General features: G+C 40.9%; 1 protein-coding gene and 1 long non-coding RNA gene across 3 annotated transcripts in view; one reads left to right on the forward strand and one right to left on the reverse strand.

Moving 5' to 3' along the window:
- Positions 1 to 1,416: 1,416 nt before the first annotated feature.
- LOC116242954 (uncharacterized) lies at positions 1,417 to 6,947 on the reverse strand. Its single transcript, XR_004169849.2, has 4 exons — positions 6,885 to 6,947; positions 6,139 to 6,275; positions 3,220 to 3,494; positions 1,417 to 2,587 (listed from the first exon to the last, which is right to left on the reverse strand). It is a non-coding gene; the product is annotated as an uncharacterized LOC116242954 (long non-coding RNA).
- A 3,024-nt stretch (positions 6,948 to 9,971) lies between these two features.
- The window catches only part of TXLNB (taxilin beta), a 33,400-nt gene continuing 21,382 nt past the window's right edge, over positions 9,972 to 21,989 (forward strand). Inside the window, exons 1-3 of one of the 2 annotated variants that reach the window (XM_090135701.1) lie at positions 9,972 to 10,156; positions 16,247 to 16,678; positions 18,479 to 18,570. In XM_090135701.1, the coding sequence (XP_089991827.1) occupies positions 16,261 to 16,678; positions 18,479 to 18,570 (510 nt within the window). In that variant the 5' untranslated portion in view covers positions 9,972 to 10,156; positions 16,247 to 16,260. Of the gene's footprint in view, positions 10,157 to 16,246; positions 16,679 to 18,478; positions 18,571 to 21,989 lie in introns of those variants that run through there. The other variant, XM_031611233.2, reaches the window with a different exon arrangement.

Genomic DNA, 21,989 nt, shown 5'->3' on the forward strand with positions numbered 1-21,989 from the left:
CTTCTCTGCAGGCTGCACTAAGGCTATTGTGTGATCCACCAAGGAGGTGAAGGACAAGGCATATGCATGGTGTGGAGATGAGTGATTCACACATTTCTAAGTGGTAAGGAAAAAATAATTTAAAAAAAAGTTACAGTCACTACAAAGTTTTAGGGATTAGATGTCAGGGGAACAGTCCCATTCCCAGTCCAACAGCATTCTATAAGCTGTTTTAGCCAAAACACAGACTTGGAGCCTGTGCTTAGGCCTCCTTCAAGCCAACTTCTCCATTTTTAAAACCTCTATAATCCAATAATTTGGACTCACACAGCGTAGTTCTTTAGTGGCCAGGAGGTATCACAGACCCCATGTTTTCTCTTCTCCTCACCTAGGTTTAATCAGGGCAAAACCAAGTCATTGAAAGAAGCCTGATCTAGCTGTGGTATCCCTGACCATTGCAGGTGAGTTGAACAAGATGGCCCTCACCAGTCCATTCCAACTCTAAGGATTCTATGATTCTATGAAGGTGTTCTGAGGGGGTGGTGTGTTTGCCTTTGGGATGCATGCTGACCTCATGCGGTTGCAACTGTGCAGGGGAGGGTGACAGCTGATCCCACACATCACCTCGTGTATGACTTTACCCTACAAGGCCAACAGAAGCTTCTGACAGGCATCTCATCCCATGTCCTGCTTTGTGGAATGGGACCAGCTGCACTGCACTGGAAGCCAGCAGTGCCCATGGTGGGACTGCTGCTCCTCTTCCCTCACTCTTACCTTCTGAGACAACATCCTCTTGCCAGACCATTTAATCAAGCACTTTACATTAAAGATAACACAGAGATAATCATACAGAATTTTCAAAGCCTCTGTTTAAATGGCTGAAATGTGCTTGGAGGCGTTTTGGTTCAAATCACAGTTTAAATATTGAAACGGAGAAGGAACAATTTAACGTGACGAATGACTCCAGAAAGGCTGCAGTACTGGGCGTTTGTCCACTAGGTGTAGCTGAAACCCTGCAGTTCTTATTGATTAAAGTCGAAAAGAGAAGCATTTACTTCATGGCATACATTTACACTGAATGGAAAGTAATCAGAATGAAAAGTGGTAAATGCTTATGGAGCAGAGCCTTCACCTAATGCAAGAACCGCACGACAGCACCATCACAAAAATAGATTAATTTGTACTGGGACTCTGTCCTAACTTTCTAATCTAGAAGTCTTTTGGACATGATTCATTCCACACGTAAATATCACAGGTAATGAAACGCCCTCCAGAGAAAGCTATTAGTAACTTCAGTTTTGGTTACATGTTTTTTCCCCAAACATTATTACCAGAAGCTCTATTTAAACAAAGAGATTGGCTCCACTCAACAAAACAGAAAATAACAACAGTGAAGTGAAGCACTTCTAAAACCCATATCTAATACTTCATTACTTCATTTTTATTTCGGCCTAAAGAAGAGAAGTGTGATACTTTGTTTCCTTGATCCTCTTTCTTGACTCTCTACCATTTTTAAATTATTATTATTATTTTTTTTTTTTCAACCTGCACATAACAGCTTAGTCCTGATATCCTCATTCCTCTGCTTAGAGAGAAGGCAAAACAAGAACAGTCCTGGTGTATAAGACAAATTCAGGAGTCCAAGTATCAGTGAGCTTGAAAGTGCTCTGAGAGCATTATTATTTAAAGACGACGATTCACAGCTCAGCCATGGCACACTGTGTTGGTGTAAGCCACACTTCAATCTCACGAATCCTCCTTGAAACTCTGAAATGGTAACACTAAACCAAGTTAAACCATTCCAGAAGCATAGTACCATAGGTACAAATATTAACCATCCCCTGTAACTCCAGATCTCTTATTAAGATCATGATTTAAGGTTACATTAAGTCAGAGTTCACAACCACTGTGACAACCGGGGTCCAAGGTTCTAATTAACTGAATTCACGTATTAAATATTTGAGCGTACTCTTATTGTGGCATTTGGAGCAGGATGGATTCATATATTTTCAATCCATGTTGGCATCACCCTGGTAGCAGTCAGCCTTTACCTACTGAAAAGGAAAGGAAGGTAGACGGAAAGCTGTTATGACGTTTCTTGCTAAATCTGATCAACTAACTTTTTCCTAAAATGTCTGTGGCTTTGTTTATTTTTTTCCCCTCAACAAAAGTGAAGAGCTCCATAGTGCTTCTGGTCAGTGGCTCGTGCCAGCCTCTTTCGTTCTGAGGAAATTGCATATTACTTTTTCTGGAAACTTAAGTATACGCATGCTGATGTCCTCACTTTCACATATGTCACATCTAAGGAGGATAAGTACTTTTCTCTTCCTGCTTGTTCTGCTAAAATAATGAAGTAGGTATCTTACTTAATATTCCAACCAGTTCAAGTTTCCAGTAAAATGTTTGTTGTTATCCAGTGGATTTCATAGTCTGCTTTAGAAAGGCAAGTTGCCAGCTTATGCTTCCTTGTGCAGCAGTTACTGGGTTCATGAATTCCTCAGCATGTGTTGCCTGAGATGGATGATCATGCTGAAATGCTGTATTCCACCTTTTAATCAAGGTCACCTGGAAAACTGATGACCTGTGCATATCCTTGAGAGCTGACAGTCTAGGAAGGAACAGAATGACAGAACAGGACTGTGAGATTGATAAAGTGTTAGAAGAACCCAGCTTGTCAAACGTCTTGTTGGTGACATAAAAGGAAATAAAAGAGAGAGCAAGCCAGCTGTAAAGCAACCATGCATTCTCCTTGTTTATTCACAGCTGACACAAGTATTTGGTACTTCCTCAGCAACTTCTTGCCTGACATGCCCTCCAATGGCTTTTTCCTTTTTGTAATTGTTTGGCAAATAATTTAGAAAGAAGAACAGGATTAAAGACAGATAATTTCTTTTTCCATGCTTTGGCTGATGAAACAGTCTCCAGCCTTACAAACAGTAGTTATTCTTGCTTACTCTGCTGGATGATCTTGCTGTGTTCAAAGATCGCACCATTTTTTAACTCTGCCATATTTAGCCTGTGTAGATACAAGGAGAACTCTCATGTTCCACATGAATTCCTAATACCAAGAAAACTCCCCACTTGGTACTGCTGGCTACCGGGAGACTTCATACTACTTATATTGCACAAAATTTGTCCTAAGGTCTGTGTGAAACACACCAAGGTAGAGAAACAGTCACCACTGATCTCTTTCCAACAGAATGATTAGACAAAATAGCTCTGGGTAAACGTATTCCTTACCTTAAGAATCTTCTCAAATGCAATGCTTATGGTGCCAGGCAAGTTTGTAGAAAAAGATGCTGAGATGTAAATCCAGTGTCACGCAGTATGGCTAGTGTGGTCCTTCTCAGTGCACAAAAGAGATCAGGAGGCATTTTGAGAGAAACAGACCTTGTCCAGACAGCATGGAAGAAGTACTGGTGGAATGAACATAGGTCCAAACGCAACTTTGTATGATTCCAATCCTTTTTCTTCATAATTTAACTGGCTTTAAGAATTTTACAGGACCCTCTTCCCTGAGAAATAGAAGATTCACAGAAGAGAGTGAGTACCTTGTGTCAGTTGTTGCTATTTTGTGCTGGCGTGGTAGCTTGAAGTGCAAATATGGAGCAGGAGATCCATGCTAGCAGAGCACAAAGAAAAGTGTCCCTGGCATTGGGTAACTTACTCTCTGGCTATCCTATAAGGCAAGTGGGAGAACAAATGATGAGGAGAAAAAGAATATGAGAATCTTAGTTATTAGAACAAAAATATGATAATGTGTAATTTTAATTACCTTGTGCTGGATACATTTTTGTGAGGTGGACTGCCCCTCCATTCTAAGCAAGCAACTCCAGTCTTCTTGTATAAAGTAAGCACATCTCAATTAACATAGAAAAGCATCTGAACACATTTTGTTTCCATCAACATGACCTTCAGCAAGCCTTTATTTATTGTGAATTAACATCTAACACTGTATGTCTCAGTTTACTCTTTCAGGTAATGAGTACAGTGTGCTTTTTGCTGCTCAAAGTTGAACTTGCTTAATAGATTACATTAGATGCTTGCAGGCAAGCTACTGCACAACTGGAAACCACTGCCACAAAAGTCTGCTCCTAAATTTCAATTCAAAATATTTGTTTTAAATATTTCAATCATAGATAACCGTGACCTTCAGTAAAACACATTTTAGCTTCAGAAAACAATTACTAGCAACCAAAAAAAAAGATAAAAGGGACTACAAGTGTGTCTTCTAATGCTATAGAAACACAGCTCTATTGCAGACAGCTGATGGTGGTTTCAGAGTGTCAGCATGAAATAGAATTATTGTCTCTGATTCCAAAAAGGGTGCTAAACAGCTGATTTTTCCCTGGTTCAGCAATTCCCAATACTCCAACTGCTATGGGAGTATCCAATTTACATAGTCACTCTGAAGTAACTGAGAGTCAAGATCTATACCATACTACCTTTCAAAGTGCTTTAAGAGGAAAAAAAATATATTAAAAAAGAATGCATATCAGTGGAGTTTTAGAGACATACCTGAAGGTTTCTGAGACTGAATTTTACAAATATGTCTTTCCATACCTCCCTATTCAAGCCTATGATCTAAGTTAGGGACCAAATTTGCCTCTCGCAATAAATACAATGTGCATACCTGCATTTTTTATGTACACAAAATGAAGGTTTGCTATATTCTAGCAAAGTCATTGACACCTCTGTCATACTTGTCTTTCAGCTCAGAATAACATAAAAGTTACTCTCCTTCAATCATTTCTTTGTTCATCCTTCTGTCTGTTAGGATTTATTTTCCTCCTTTGTTTTTACTCATTTGGTCCCTCAAAAGATGGCATGTCTAAGAAGGAAATTCTTCCTGGACTACTAGTAAAACCTTATCCACACACACATCTAGAACTGTTTTACTGTTTTGATCTATTAACACCAATATACCTTTTTCACCCTTTTGCATTTCCCCTGCAGTGATTCTTTTTCCATGCATGTCTTAAAATAGGTCATTGGTGTTTACATCAGCAGCCATTTTAGACACTGCACAGTAGTACTGCCAGCTCTGTGAGCCACTGTGCAGTTCCTCCTGAACTAACAGTTCATCAGCCACTCTAAATAAAATTAAACAATAAAATTAGGATCTCATTACAACTCATTTCACTATTGTTGCCTCTATTATTTCTCTTTCTGCACGTCTTTAACTTCCAGCACAAATGTCTCCATTACTTCCAAGTTTCATTTAAGTATTATGCCAAACCACATCCTTCCCATTGTATCAATCACTGCTCTTCAACCTGTGTTCTTAGCTAAGTTAGTCATTGCCTTAGCATTACTCAGCCCCTTATGTCCTCAGATTCTTTTGGATTGTCAGCAGAATTTGGATCTCATCTTTTTCAGAGAAAGATATTTGGCTCCTATTCTGAGATGCTTTACTGCCCATGCTGAACTCCTATAACTGAGAGAGCTAGTCTTCAATTTCTAATTTGCTTTATTCTCCATCCTGCTCACCAGCAGGTGTTCCTCATGAAATCTGCTCCGCATACAGAGCAGCTGCAGGACCAAGCTCTTAATGAGGCTTTTCCTTTCCTAATTTTTTGCAAACCAGATCAAGCAGGAGTCTTTATATATATATATACATGTATATATTTATCTATAACAAAGCTGGTGCAAGTGAATGTTACTAGAAAATTGAAGGGGCTAGAAAAGGGAAGGAAAGAGGAAAAGCACCTTTATACAAGTCAGTTTACACTATCTTACTGGGATAGTTAACTTTCTTCTCTGTAAGTCATCCTTGACTGATGTACTGTCTGATATGTGATTTACAGCATGATTGCATCTGAATTGGGCCCAGAGATCCGGTAGGATCACAGAATGTCCAGGGTAGGCGATCGACTGGGCACAACTCTACTCCCAAAAGGTTGCTTCTAGCTGGAGGGACATCACTTTTAGATTAGATTAAAAATAGACAGTTTTGGTATGAAGTATGTTTTAGAAGTTTCAGACTTGATTTTATGTTAGCTTAAAATGATGTAACTTAGCAGTAACTTCACTGCAGTACCAGTATAACTGGAATCAGATAACACTGCTCTTTTCCTTCCTAATAAATTATCCGAATATAGTGGAGGAAGGTTATTTCCAAACTGCAGAGATGCATTCAGGTGTGACTGTATGTCTTACCTGAGGGATTCCTTTACCTCATGTGTCATTTTTCAAGTGAATCTCTTCTCCATTTTGCCAAATTCTTCAAACAGAACATAGCATAATGTATTTATGGAGAGTCTATCTCTTGGGCAAGCTGAAGCAGTGAAAATTGCCTGTAGAAAATTGAAACCCTGATAATTGATTTTGCTTGCTCTTAAGATTTCAAAAGCCTTGAATCTTTCCAGGAATAAATCAAAAACTGTTTAGTAGCAAACCACGGGGGATTCCTCCAGTTTCTTAGACTGGTTTCTTCACTAAAACTCAGAAATTATATTCTTACTGATGTAGATTAAGAATTAAATTATTTGCTTAAATTAGTTATGTCTAATGCCTATTGGGATTTTCTGTGTCAGCCAATTTGGCTGTGTTATTAACTGCCATTTGTAGCCAGGATCTTTGAGTTGTAAAGATGAAACCTGGCAAACCTTAGGCATATGACAAACCCTTCAGGCCATAAAATCTTATTAGAAGGCAAATCATAACCTCTCAGCCCTTTTGAGATTGATTTGGAGCTAGGAAATCTGCAGAAAATTGATGCTGTATGGAGCACCTGCTTTGTGCATGCAAATAAATGTAAATATCTTTTTTTTTTTTTTACATCGAACTCAGCAGGAGAGAAATGATTCTCAAGAGGTCACCATGCAAAATGTCTGCCGGGTACAGATGTTTACAACACTTCTATAGAACTAAATTAAACCCAGTGGAGATCAGTCTTGACAGACCTGGCATTGGGTCCTCATAAGATTCTTCTCATGACACTCTGTTCCCACAGCAGGGGAACGCTGCTTGACTCAGCAAGCTTCTGAGTTCTAGAGACCACTGCATACATAACAATGTGCTTTTGTGACTCAAGACCTTTGTGAGAGCTATATCTGAACCACATTATTCATATATGTTATACTTTTGTCATGTATCTTACATATATGCTTGTTACTATACTATGTGGTTATATTACGGTATAAGAGTGTTATGCAAATGTACAGAAGCACAGAGATATTATGGCACATAATGGTTTACACAGAATGGAATTTTATTTCCAATATAATTAGGAGAAGCAGTAGTGTAAAAGGAATTGACTCAGCCCAGGTATAATATAATATGAAAGACTTGCATCTGCCCAAAAATAGATGAAAAACTGCTAAGCAGGAAAACTGTGAAGAACATCAAATTGTTAGCAAGTTTTCTTTGCTAACATCTGGAAATTACTCTCACCCTTGCTACAGACCTGGCAGTGAAGTGTCAGGCCATGGTGGTTCTGCTGCAGTCCACATCCACATGAATGACATGAGCAGGAGCAGTTGTCTCCAGATTTTCTTGTACTGCTGGCAAGCAGGAGCATGTGGAGCAGTGCAGCTACTATTTGCAGAGGGTTGCAAAATGCATACTTGTTTCTATAGGCCAAGATCCAGTAGATCCCTTACAGTCTTTGGGATCTGCATATACATGCTACTCACATGCTCAGGACCAAGGATTTTATTTTTCCATTTCCTGACTTCCTTATTGCATTAATGAGAACAATTCAGAACATGTAGCTTTGGATTTATCGTAGCTAATATTTATAAGAATAGCCCCAACTAATTTCCTGTTAACAGTACTCTCCAGCGTCTCCAGCACACAACCAATTGTCACTGTCCACGAATCCTTGCAAGCTATTGAGGTGTGACAACAGTTCATGTGCATGCTATTTGTTGCAAAAAATGAGTGAATACATAATAGTCTTACCATGGTGAAAGAAAAGGTGATGCGGAACTTGTCTTACCTTCTGTTTACCAAGGAGTTGGCAACTTTCTGCAACTCAGCTGTTGCTTAGCTCCTTGGTAGATCAGTTATTCACTTTGATCACAGAAACGAAAATGAAGAAGGGGCTGGAGCAGAATTCTCCATTCTAAGCAGAAGAAGCACAAGAAGCCTGTACATTCTTATCTTCTCTTATATTCAGTTTGCTCACTCTGCTGTATCAAAACAACCACAGTTTTATCTTCTCTCAAAACATGCCCAGCCACTTTCAAGTCCCTCCAAAAGATTCCCAACATTTCAAGCACCTTTTCTTTCTCCTTAAATCTGTGACTTCCTTAAGAGCACTGATGAGCTACCATCAGTTTCTGAAGAAGGTTTACTGGAACAGGCTGCCCAGAGAGGTTGTGGATGCCCCGTCCCTGGAAGTGTTCAAGGCCAGATTGGATGGGGCCCTGGGCAGCCTGATCTAGCATTAAATAGGGAGGTTAGTGGCCCTGCTGTGGCTGGGGGGTTGGAGATTCATGATTCTTGAGGTCCCTTCCAACCCTGGCCATTCTGTGATTCTGTTTAAAGAACCTGTTTTTTCTTTAAGCAACATAGCCCATATATCTTCAGATCATACGAGCTGCCTTTTCCAAGCAAGCAGATAACTATCTCCACAAAGGAAGACCTTTTGTCCGCTGAAGAGAAAGACCAGGATGCTCTCAACATCTCAAATACCTCCAAGCCAGTACTTTTGGATATTGAGCTGCCCAGTGCTGTTTTCTCACATTCTCATGAATCAGATATTGCTACAAAACATTTCTAGATCATCCTGTGTCACACAATGTTCAGTTTAAGAAATTACTCCAAATTGTTGTAGTATATACTTATTTTTCCTCCTATTGTTGCTCTGAGCTTTATTATTTTCCACTGGAGCCAAAGTCCTATTTCTCTTCTCATAGCACTGCCTGCCACTTCCAGCACCAGCCTATTGCTTCCCAGTTGTTTGCATTTTTATGCATTAAACTGACCTACATCTCTCCCTTGGGAGTAAGCAGCAGATGGTCCTTAGGCCATCTGGCATCTCAAGATGCTGCCTGAGTGACTTGTGGGCCACAGCAGTGGGAGATACTGGTTGCTGAATAAACAGCATGCAGCTGAACTCCCTGGAGAATGCTTGGCTGTTTATACAAACAACTTCAGGCCAGAGCGAGCCTGCATGGTAACACGAAGGAAGTAGGTCAGGCAGGTTACCTTGGCAGCAACAAAAACATTTATTTGAGAGCTCCTCGATCCAAAGGGAGGACTACACCAGCCATCTCTCCTAGCAATCCAATCACTGAAATGTGGTGGCTGGGGTTGGATTATTTGCCCCATGAGGTGGCTAGAGAAGGTGAGATGTTCAGCCTGGAGAAGGGAGAGCTTTGAGAGCTCCAAACTGCAGCTCCAAAGAACCTATGAGATTAACAAGAAAAACAGATAGAGGCTCTGCATAGGGGTGTAGGTTGGAGGACAGGAAGCTGAAACAAGAAGGTTCAACCTAGATATGAGGAGAAACCTTTTCACACTGAGGACAGTCAAGCAGCACGACAGGTTGCCCAGAGAGGTCACGCAGTCTCTTAATACTAATACTTAATACAGGCCTTGAGAGACCTGGTCTGAATTCATAGCTAAGCTTGCTTTGAGCAAGAGGTTGGATAAGAGACCTCCAGTGGTCCTCCTGTGAGTCTATGACCATAAATCAATCAGGTTTATAACAAATCCAGCCCAGATCCCAGGTTGCAAAGGGCAGTCACAAGTATGAGCTCACATTGTTGAAAGCCACTCCAGTCTTCCTGGTGTAGACAGAAGACTTAGACAGAGTTTGACCAGACCATGTTTAATAAAGATAAATTTCACAGAGCACAACACATCAAATCCTTGATGGACTAAGATTTAGCTTTCAAGAGTAGCAGCTGTATTTGAATCCTTCCCGTATCTCTTCTTTCTAAGGGCCTGATTCTCTGACCTCTCATGCTATCTCTGTCAGAGAAGGGAATAGCCAACATAGCTGGGTTATGCTGCCAACTAGCAGGCAGCCAACCTGCTCGCCTATCACAGCCAGTCCCCCGCACAGTATGCAGTTGGGCTCTGCAGTGGTTGTTCCTGCTGTGTCACTCTGTCCTTCCCCCTTGCTTGGTCTTCTTGGTGGCAGGATTATAATCCAGTGTCCTGCTGCTGTCGTGCCCTGGTTTGAGCTTTCTGCCTGACTTCTGCCTGCACTTCTCTTTGTCTGGTAAGTCTGACAAACAGCTTCCCTGCTGTTACTGCTGGTGGCATGGCACAAGGACTTTAATCTAAGTGCTTCTCTTTGAGACAGTCAGCCCACTTTCCTTGGAATAGCCTTAAAAGCCTAGGCACTGTGTAGCATGTGAGCTATCAAAAAAAAAATGTAAGCTGGCTTGGGAGAACTGGATTTTGGGTGCAAATAGAGGCTATGGCTGTGACAACAAAAACTGATGAAGACTCAGATGCCACATGAAACATAAGAAGGCGACATCAGAAAGTTTCTGGGTCTGGGGTTTCTCCTGTAAGAAAACATGCCACCAAATGACCAGTTTTGTTTGATTTTGTACTAGAAAATCGTGCATAAATCACAGTGCTATTCAACTGCAGCACATAGTTGATAAAACTGATTTTGTCATAGTGTTCTGAAGTAATATATAGAACAGACTTTAGGCTATAAGAAGGCACTTCTGTATTTCTGGAGGGTAATTGGAGCTACACTACTGCTGGCCATTTCAGAGTTTAATGTTTGCTGCTTTGAGGTGCTATGTAGTTCAGTCTGGTGATACGCTGAAGTAAAGCTTTAGGTTTTATTGGCATATGCTGCCTGGTGTAATTATATGGAACACTTTGTTTTAGGGAACTTACATGTGTGAGTATGTGAATTTTGAGCAAAAAGTGCGAAATACTATTCCCCATTTTAGAAGTGCTTAAAATAACTCCTGGCTGCAGAGCAGGTGCCATGTGTCTTTCTGCTGGGTACATGGGGAGGCAGGTGCTAAATATAGGCGAATTAGTAAACCCTCCAGAAGTTCAGATTGCAAGAAGGGAAGGACAAAGAAATTCCTGTGAGAAGGAAGGGTGGAAGTTCTGTTCAAAATAATAATAAAAAAATTGTGATAGCATGCAAGCCCAAGCTCAAGACCTGTGTTTTATGTTCAGTTTGTGCTGGACTAAAGCCTCCAGTTACAGCAGCAGCTCCCAGCAGTGCAAGGAGGGCTGGCACCGTGTGGGGTGGTTTGTCCAGCAGCAGCAACACAGCTCGTGCATCTCTGTTAAATCAGGCATGGGCTTTTGCTTCACAAGCCTTTTGCTTTGGAAGCACTGACGGATGTCTAAGCACAGTGAATGCGGATTGTGCCATACATGTGAAATACTAAGGGATACAGTCAGATCTAAACCAACTCAGCACATTACCCAACTGAACTTGCACACTTTTTTTCTGTTGCCTCTGGTTATGCTGTGTGTTTGCCCCATTTGTGCATCATCTCGCCCAACATGCTGACAGCGTCAGCCCCAGGCACCAGTCTCACTGCAGGACAGGTCTGGCCAGGAGTCCTCCTACAGAAAGGCATCAGCCTGTGCCTGGCATCTGTCACCTCCCATCCAAAGCTGGGGCAGTGTTCCAAGGAGGTCTGTCCTTCTCTTTGGTTATGCTGAGAGTCTACTGAGGGAGGAGAGGAGTGGAGAAGAGGCTCTGCTGCAGCCAGCATGGGTAGGCAGTGGGCTCTCAGGGTGCTTCCTAGTGGAGGAAGACCATCCCTACAGCTAGGCCCTGGGTCTTCCTGGCTAGGCAGCCAAGAGCTCCATTGCCATCACCTCCTCCCAGACGTGACTTGCAATGCTGTCCCCACAGACTCCAGCCTGGTTTTCTCTAATTTTGCTGATGACGAGGACAAGCTTAGGGTTTCACACTTAAATTCAGAATCAAAGTGAAACACATACACACCTAGGGTCTGAGCTTGAAAGTTAGACTGGCTATCTCAAGCAGACACAGAGCTAAAAACTGCAAGGCTGATGTAGAAATAATATTGTATGGTTGTATTATTTTCTCAACCAAAGTACTATCTTAGGGAGCAACTATGACTGTCTGGAATCAAACTTGTATGCAAAATGTCAGGGCTGAGAGAGATACTGATCTCAGGGTTGTGAAATGAGTCTGGGGTTTGGGAGTGCAGGAGGACAAGAGTAAACAAGACCAAACACTCAGAGTCAATCAAATGACTGGCCAGTCCTACTCCTCACCATAAAATTAGCTAAGGCCTCGCGTGTGTAGAAACAAGATTGATGGCAGTAGGAGTCACAGAAGCCAGGAGGCAGAGAGTCAAAAATTGGACTCTGTCTCCTTTGCCTCAGTCTGTTGGAAGTTAAGGAACTGAAGAATTTCTCTGCTGGAATCAGTCACCTACTTTTTAGACATTACTGTGTCTGAGGCAGCAGTAACGTAAATACTTTGGGATTTTGTTAGATTGGCATTCTAAGTCTTTTATGGCCTGAAAAGACAGAACTCCTGATGCATATCAAGGTTAAACAGGTTGGAGCAAGAGCAGGACTGGGATTACTGCAGTAAAATTTCCCATTGCCAAAGGCTATTTTCAGAGAGCTGCTCTGTCTTCCTGAATATAAACTCTCTCACACTGTGGAATCCATTACACAAAACAAGGTGCTAAGTCTTAACAGACATTGTGTTTGTGCTGAATGCAGTTATCAGATCTCTGATTTAGCCTAAAGGAGAATGAAAGAAAATGGTAAAATATTTGCTTGTCTGTGTAAACATGATCCCCAGTATGATACAGCAAGTGACAACCCTTGAGTCACTGGGTATTTCTGAGGTTCCTGTCTGCTTACCGTTTCAGGCTAGTGACCTTAACCTCAGTACATGTAAATTGCTGTGGTTTCAGAAACTTATAACTAATCCCCTTGTAGTCAGGAATGATATAGATTATACTAGGGAAGATTTCCTGTGAGGTCAACTTTTGTTTTGTTTCTCTCAGTTCACCCACGTGTTTCACTTATAACTGAGAAACACTGTTTATAACTCAATCATTGTTGCTGATTTAAAGCCTACTGTGTTTGTAGGCAGACTTAGTGATTCTCTTAGGAGGAAAACCTTAGCTAGATGGCGCTGCTTCATGAGTGACACTGTTAAGACTTGGAAGAGAGCCATGAGCCAGCATGATGATATGGCTGATGGGAGTAGGGACTTCACCCTAAGGAGCCATGATATGAGTTAGGGTTGGGACTAGATCTGTGGTGCACTCAGGGATAGATTATAGCCTGCAAATCTACCAGCACTTTTCCAGTGATAGGGCAGGTCCATGGGCAAGCAGGGAAGTCCTGCTGATGCATTCAGGTCTGGGACAAAGCAAACAGAGGCTGAAGATGTGCATGAATGTGTCTGGAATCTTGCTGTGATGGAGGGGGCTAATGGTATGCCCAAAGCTGAAAAGCAGCTCCCAAGAGAAAACAGGGCCAGGTTCTGGCTTCCAGCACTCTTCACAAGAGCTCCTAGTGAGAAGAGCTGACATGGGACAGAGCCAGCCCATTTCATGTCTTCAGCAAGACTTCAGGAGTGCACTAAGAGTCCTGACAGCAGGAACATCAACATGTGCTTTCTTACAGAGAGAGGGAGCTAGGCAGAAAAGAAATTCATGTTTGGGAGTGAAACGTCTGTGATCTGATTATCTTTCTGTGTTGAACATATTACAAAACAACTTGGCTTAAACTGGGGATATATTTCACAAAAAATTTTTTTCCTGTCTAGACAAGAGCTGATGATCCTGGATTTTCTAGCTGATTGATCATCAACTGCCAATTATCTCAAATTAATGAATACAATTGTAAATACCAGTCTGAACATGTCAGAATAAAAGATATTTTGCAGAGCTTCTAATTTAGCATTTACAATAATATTAATGAAGCTTATTTATAATATTACTGGAATTAATTGTCTGCCAATTAATTCTAGTTAAAGCAAGATTGCAAACTTGCTCCTAGCCTGAAATTGCACATGTAAGGTCTTATCTTTCAATATAAATTAAAGTCAATAGAACACCAAAACTGACTGATATAAGTTTACAATCACTTTTCAGACCATGCCAAATGAAGGAAGGAAAGAATCAGATGCATTTGCCTGATGGGGTCCATAAGACCATGTCCAACTGTCTTTCCAAGTCATTGCTGTTGTGGTTGGAGGACTGCTGGGGCATGGTTCTGTAGTTTTCAGGCACATCCTGAGCCCTGCTCAAAGATTTCAAATATAGTCTCACTAGTGAATTGCTTTAGAGATGATGAAATGTAATACTTGAGTACTGTATCCATAAGCCTGATCAAATAGCTCACTAATCAAATCTTGAAAAATATTAGCCTTAGTAGTGACAGTCACTGCAGTACTGAGAACCACTTTAACTGGGAAGATTTTAACAACAAACACCATGTTATATATTACAGTAAATTACAACTCTGTTATCATATATTGCCTTTGGCCAAGTTTGTTTATGATTCTGAAAGCTACAGAAATTTAGACACCATAGAAAATATACATTACAGCCAACTGAACAGAAAACAAAATACTTCTCAGTTAGCTCCATATTTTCAAAACAAGTTATCTTTTCAAAAGTAAGAAAGCAGCCTCCTTAGATCTGACAAAGCGATATTCTTCCTGTCCTTTGTCCCCACTAAGTACCTGACTGACATTACTGTGAATCATATCATTACAAGAAGGAATGCTGAAACACATCTGGATCACTGGAACCTCTAATGTTGTGGGAAAACATGATTAAATAGAAGGCTACTTCTAAAGCAGCCCTTGTAAGATATATAATATAGTTAGTGTATATAAACTAACAAACCTTATTTTAATTTTTTATGTTAATTATTAATGTATATTAAAAAAAGAAAGCAACAGAGCCATAAAACTAGTGGAATATGTGACCTTGTTTTCGTGAAACTAATGCATCAGTCCGGTGGCTCCCGTTATCAGAGAGCTCTCAAGTGTTCATCACAGATTTTTGATGAAATGTTATTCTTCCTGTGTTTCATCCTTGAAAATAGTTGTTGACAAATTTATGTACCACCAGAAAGCAATGATACGAACAAGGCATGACTGCAAAGTGATTTCTCTCTGGTCAAAGAAGGATTATGAAAGTCTGGTAAAGAGACATGATCAAATTTTGAATTGCAACTCTATATGTTTCATGTGAAAATTCACAAGTAATATATTTACGTTGACTAAAAATAGAGTCACGAATGAACCAAAAAAAGATTTTTTTTTTCTTTTTTTTTACAGTTTTAAAATTCCTTTATCAAAACGAAAAGCACAACTGCATATTCTTGCTGTTCACAGGACTGTGTGTAGCCAGTGTATCAAAATCCATAAACGTATCTGCCATCACTATGAGCTGGCACTCTGATGTTCGCTCTGATGTTCGGTTGGTGCTGAGGGGCCGGGCCGCCGCCATGATGGCGTGGGGCAGGGGGAGGCAGCAGTGCCAGCTGTGCCAGGCGGCATGCGGCCTGTGGGCTGCGGGTTGGATGTGTCTGGAAAAACACAAAGTCTCTGCTGCAAGTTGGGAGCCAGTTACGTGACATTCAAACCAGAAACCACCATCGAATATCAATTTGTGTTACACCTGGTTGATTTTACAACGCTCTGATTTATTCCATGCTTTGTACTTTATCAAACAAGCTGTCAGCAACGCACTGCAAGTACAAGAGAAAGGTGGTTTGTAGTTGTTTATCTTATTATGAACTGTTTGTTGCTGTTACTATGTCACTGCCAGGCACGGCCATTCACATATCAAGCACCATGCTGGGCTCTCCAAGAGCACAATTTTCAGTTCTCCAGCTTCTTCTAAAAACTTCCTGATTATCGACTTAAGATGTGCTGATGGGTGAGAAACAGGAAATGAAAGTGATGCAAATCTGAAGTGAAGCTGCCCGTGTCAGTAGCCAGCGTTGCAGGTGAAACTAATCGAGAAAAACAAGCAAGTGGCAAACTGTGTTCAGGGAAGGAAGTAGTATGGATGGCTCTGGTGCCGTTTTGTGCTTTGTCACTTACAACAAGAGCAAGAGGTCATGTTTTGTCACTGTTATCTTTCTGCAGGCTTCTCCTCCTGGCAGATGTAAAATTCACTTTTCTCCCAACAGGTAAATCAACTTGGTGGTTTGTTTCAGCGTGTTGTATTCATCAAGCCAAAGTTAGAGGATGACCTGCCACGCTAAATCCCACACCAGATCACTCACATTCTGGTCAAACCTTGTGATCATTGAGAAGACTAATCTCTCTGCTTTTAAATTAACTCTATTATTTTGCTGTCAGGTACTGCACCAAGCATGGAGAATGACCAGTTCACTGAGAATCAGCAGCAGGTTCCCACCTCACCTAGGCAGGACATCCAGGGGCAAAGCAAGGAGGAACCTGTCCCCAGCTCGCAGCCCCTGTCCCCCACAGACCAAACCTGCTCCCATCCTGAGGTGGCCACGTGTGACATCTCGGAGGAGCTGAACCGGCAACTGGAGGACATTATTAAAACCTATGGGTCTGCAACCAGTCTGATGGAGAAGGAAGGCACTACAGCAGGAACTGACAAGCCGGAGAAGGGAGATGTGGGCAGTATGGAGGATGCAGAGTGTGAGGATGCAAATGAAGAAAGTGAGAAAGACAAACCAGCTCCTGGAGATGCTTCAAGAGCAAAGGAGCCCAGCGCCAGCAAGGAACAAAAGCTGGAAAAGAAAATCCTGAAAGGACTAGGCAAGTGCTTATGTACTTACATAGTTGCTCTGCTAACAGAGGTAAAACCTCCCTGGACTTCACTCTTTCCCTTGTTAGGCCTCTGCTATGGCTGATAGGGACCACTAAAAACTACAGTGACTGTTATAACTTTATCTAATTGACAAAAATTGTCAGCAGTTACTCAAAAAATACAGTAGGCTTTATCAGACATTAATCCTTGTACAGGGATGATAGCTTAGTATTTTATCACATGGCTGATAGACTAGTGGTCCACCCAAACAAGTGGCCAAAGCTGCGAGTCTGAAGACACACTGAAGAATACTGCTTCTTAGACAAAGGGACATCTGATCTCTTGTTTATGCCCCTGCACATTCATTTATTTTCCTACTTCCTCAGGTATGACTTCTCACTGGTCATAACTGCGCTAATGGTGCTACTATGTGAAGTGGCCAAGAGGGAAACTGCAGAACAAATTCACTGCTATGGTCTCGTTATATTTTATTCAGCAGACTCATCACAAACTGTTTGCTATAAATCAATAAGCTTGTTCTCTCTAAGCATAGTCATTGGTCCTCTTGGCCACTGCAGGATACTCTTAGCTGAGCTTAAAATCCTTTCTACTGGACAGCCACTAGAGAGCAATGTAGCTGCATCCCAGTCTAGCAAACGTAGTTTATTTCCACTTATACATAACTTCCACTTACCCGTCATGCCTCTTTTCTGCGTGAGAACTCAAACCCAACAGTATTCTAATCCTACAGAAAAATCACTGCAGAGTGTGCTTAGAGAAACAGGGCTCTTTTCCCTTGGATTCCTTGGACATCCACGTAAAATACAGCTCTCCTGTTCTAATACCTTTGGCTGTGGTGCACTTGGTATGTCTCCAAGACGAGTGGAAACACTACTAAAGTACAGTTTTCCAGCTGCACTTGCAACAGTTTTTACTCCATGATTGATAGGTCCCTTGAATTTTTTTATACCAGTGCTATAGGGGTAACTTAGTCTAAAATAGTGGATTTTCTCCACAAGTAGTACTTCTGGGCTGTACTAGAATTGAAGTAGAAAGAATCTGTCCTAAAGATGAAGGTGAATTTTCCCTCCTAGCCTTTTGGAAAGAGGCACATATGGAAAAGTATGTCCAAGCCCATTATACCACAGACATCCTCAGCTCCAGGGAAACCAGGGACATTTTGTATTCTAAGAACAAGCAGTATTCAAGCTCTAGCTCATACTGAGGGCTGAAATGAACACCAAGAAGTATCAGCATGGAAGCAACACATGACTGTCTACACAGTGATTTAGTGATGTATGCCAAGATAATTATTAGACTGTCTCTGGTATCTATATTCATTGCACCAAGTCAGGGAAATGATTTACACCACTCTCATATAGCCCAAACCTGGACATCTGAGTATGGGTTGAACAGCAGAAGAGTATCCCAGTTTCCATCAGTTCACTCCTGCAAAGGAGTTACGTATGTGACCCAGTCATGTTACAAAAACATTAAATGCAAATAAAAGATTATACAGGAAAAAGTCATTTCACTTGCTGATAATTTTTGCTGGAAGAAAATACATTACCGAGATATGACATGGGAGAAAATTCAAGCATGCTTGTTCTTACTGGGAGAAAACAAACAAGAGGAATTCACAGTAAAGATGGTCCCCTTCCTTCAAAAAAACACCCCTCTCCTCCCTGAGTTCATTCATAAAAATCAAACATACTGATTCATACATAAAAACAAACACACACAACAATTTCATAACAGTTTGTCAGCTACAGACTATCTCTACCATCAAATCTCTGCTTCTTTTTAAGGAAAGGAAGCCACCCTGCTGATGCAAAGCCTGAACAAGCTGAATACTCCAGAAGAGAAGCTGGACCTGTTATTTAAGAAGTATGCTGAGCTGGTGAGTGCAGCTCAGGTTCTCTCCTAACTGTTTAGTGAGGAACGCATAAGCACACACCATTCAGCATAGCCCAACCTCACCTAGTAGAAGCATCTGTCCTGTCAACTTATAAAAAAAGTAATTGTCAGGGTTAAATAATGAATAATGAGTGAGAGAAGGGGGGGGGGGGAGAGTAAAAAGTCAGGAAAACAATCTGGAATTTGAGTTAAATTTGGAAAGGGCTAAAAAATTGATAAGACAATATTTGTACTTAAAGATAAATCTGTGTAAATATTTCTGGCATAAGGAGGTATAACTGAAAGCATGGATTCACTGGGATGCTATATAGTCATAGCAACAAAAAATGTCTTTATTAAATCTGTTTATTCACTTTTATTCTTAACATGTCTTTCATACATTCCTACATACATTTTAATACTGTGAGCATAATTCCATTTTTCAGGGAGAAGATGATTTTATTCTAATCCTCTAAACATTTCTCCCTTCTTCAAGGAATGTATGTTTCTTCTCTTGTAAAAACCGCTTTCGCTAGGAGATTATTCACAACTATTTAAGACTAAATACCCATTTTATGCATCCCTAGAGTATTCACTGGTGTTCATCAGATCTTCATGCAACAGATATTGGAGTAGTGTGATTAATTTTTAATCCATAGTTACTTAACAGATCTGTTTAGTTAGGTAAGTTAAAGAAGATGCATGGGAAAAAAAAAAAGAAAAAGAAAAAGAAAAAAAAAGCCTTTTCTCTGGTGGCATCTTTTGAAAAAAGCAGTCCTTTTCTTTGCACATACATCGATCCTCACAGTAAATCTGCCTTTCTTGTTCAGGCCATAGGGATGCAACAGGCTCAAGTCCTCCACAACCTTCATTTTGGCACTCAGGCATTGCCAATGTGTCCAGATAGTTAAAAAAGACAGGATAGATTCCTTCAACGGGTTGAAAAGAGCTGTTGAGAGCTACGGAGCTGTTTTACACTACCACACCAGGCCATGCACTGGAGATGAGCTCAAGCCCACAGCAGCTCAGAGTGGCAGGCACTCCTGCTTTCCTTTTCTGCAAGGAGCCCTGCATACCTCTGCATTTGGGCGTTCCTCCACCTTGCATATAAGGGATCTAATCAAAGTGGAAACAACATGCAGTATGAAGTGTCAGAGTATAGAAAAGCAAAAGCAGAGAACTGAAGCCAATCATCAGAGAAACCATAGTGAAATGAATAGTAAAGTCCCCTGAACCACAATGTTACACCTGTAATGACGACCTGACTCCCCTTCTCTGTTCTCTCCACAATGCAGATGGGTTAGTTTCAGAGAAAGGATTTTCTTCTCAGTAGTTAAAGGACTCTATGTCCTTAAGCAGTGCAAATCTCACAAGTGAAATGGCTGCAGCATTTTACAGCTTACAGAGACTGAAAAATGTGCCAAGCAGAACATTGACTTTGTAATTGGTTTTATGCACAGATGTGTCCATGTCTCATCGTAATGTGATGTTCAGCTTTCCTTTTTTTCCATGTAAAATTCTCTGATTTCATAAATTGGGCTCTGGCAGTTTATAATTGAGCCCTTGCCTAAAGGGACTTTGTGCCCACAGATTAACTGAAACAGGATTTCTCTGATGTGCTCTCCATTGCATTCGGGCATTGTTGGAGCACTGAACATGGCCCACATTGCCAATAACCCATGAAGGAGAAAGGAACTAAAGCAAAAATGCATTCACTTTTGACATCCTGTGCAATGTCACTAAAATAAATCCTTTAATTAATACAACTCAAGGCTTGTGGGAAAAACCCTTACACTACTCACTCAGCACAGCTTGTTAGCAGTTACCATTCTGTCTGCTCCCTGTTGCCCATCTCCATCACACACTTCAGGTCACTTTTTGCTTTTGCTGAGTTATTTTCCAGCTGGATCAGTTCCCTGGTCCAGTTAATCATGTGGTGATGTGAGCACTTCTGCAGCACAGCTCTGGGGAGAGTGCAGCACTGTGCCAGGCTGAGTGAGCTGGGTGCTGGCCATGGCTTCAGAGCATGAGGTGATGCTGCTGGCTCTGACTGAAGATGCTGCTCATATGTAGGGACACAACATAGTACTATGTCCCCACAGTCACTCAGCTATATGCTATTTAAGTATTAGCACATGCTCTGGCACAGCCTATCATGCAAAAATGGATGGCATCAGAAAATACTGTGGGATGCATCCGTGCTGGTATGAATGAGGCCATGCCTACAGGGAGGAAAGCAACTGAACCATTTGGACATAAGCTGTGCCCTACTACTTGCCACCAGAGAGCATTTTATCTGCTCATTCTGATGTAGCCAGAGTAGCTGGAACTAATAGAGAAGACTGTGCTTTATTTTAGTTTTTGCCTACAAACAGTCATTATGGAATTCTGTGTGAATGGTTTATTTTCAGAAATTCTGAGTGTCTCTCAAGTTCTGGGTGCAACTATACACTGATACATTGACATGAGTATTGCCAGGATACAGTGGGGTCACAATAAAACTGCTTTTTTCTTTTTCTTAAATTGAGAGTTTGTCTAACTAGGTCAGCCATCAAAAATCATAATTCCTTCTACCTGAAGTGAATTTTAGCTGATATTTCATTACATGTTTTTAAAAATTCATCTCTGGTGGTCTTTTGTCATTCCTATTTATCAGTGAATTTCCTTCTTCAGTACAAAAGTAATGCCACATCCTAGATATTTCTAAGAACTTTCAAACCTAAGTTTCTAGAGAAAGGCATTTTTAATGAAAATAACAACAAAAAAAAAACAAACCAAAAGATGCTTGAAAGCCTTCTGGTATCATGACTAAGAGCTATTTCATTCTGAACCCCCTACCTCAAACACAGCTTGAGCAAATCATCTTAAATTTGGACAAAGCATTATCTACTAAGCACTGGCTATACGTGAAAAATGTGAAGAAAAAGAACATTTTTTGTGTTTTAAAGGGGAAGAAAAAGGGGACAAAATCAAGCTTATAAAGGAAAACAAGTCTTTAATTACAGAGAGGCTATTTTTCCCTACAAAAGTAGAAGAATTATTCCAACTTGATTAGATGTAGAGGCCTTTATTCCAGGGTAAAAATACACAGAACACATGCTGAAAGTTGAGCATAAATTGTAAATATCCTCCAAGCTAGTGATTGCTTTGGTTTGTGGTATGACTAGCAGTGATGTGATTGATAATACGCAGAGCTCCATACTATAAGCATAAATCACAGAACATCTGCAGAAAACAGATCCTTGGGCAGAGAAAGTGCTAAATTTTATTCCTGCCATCTGTCTTGTCTGAGCTCCACATCACTCCTCCACACTCATAAACTTTCCCAGTCATACTGGGGTTAATAATCAGTACCAGCAGTATCATATTGTTAAATAATGTGCCCTAATAGCAACTATTATTATTAAGGTTTTCATATTGCAG

This window comes from Phasianus colchicus, chromosome 2 (genome assembly GCF_987193195.1).
Source record: "Phasianus colchicus chromosome 2, bPhaCol1.hap1.1, whole genome shotgun sequence".
NCBI classification, from domain to species: Eukaryota; Metazoa; Chordata; class Aves; order Galliformes; family Phasianidae; genus Phasianus; species Phasianus colchicus.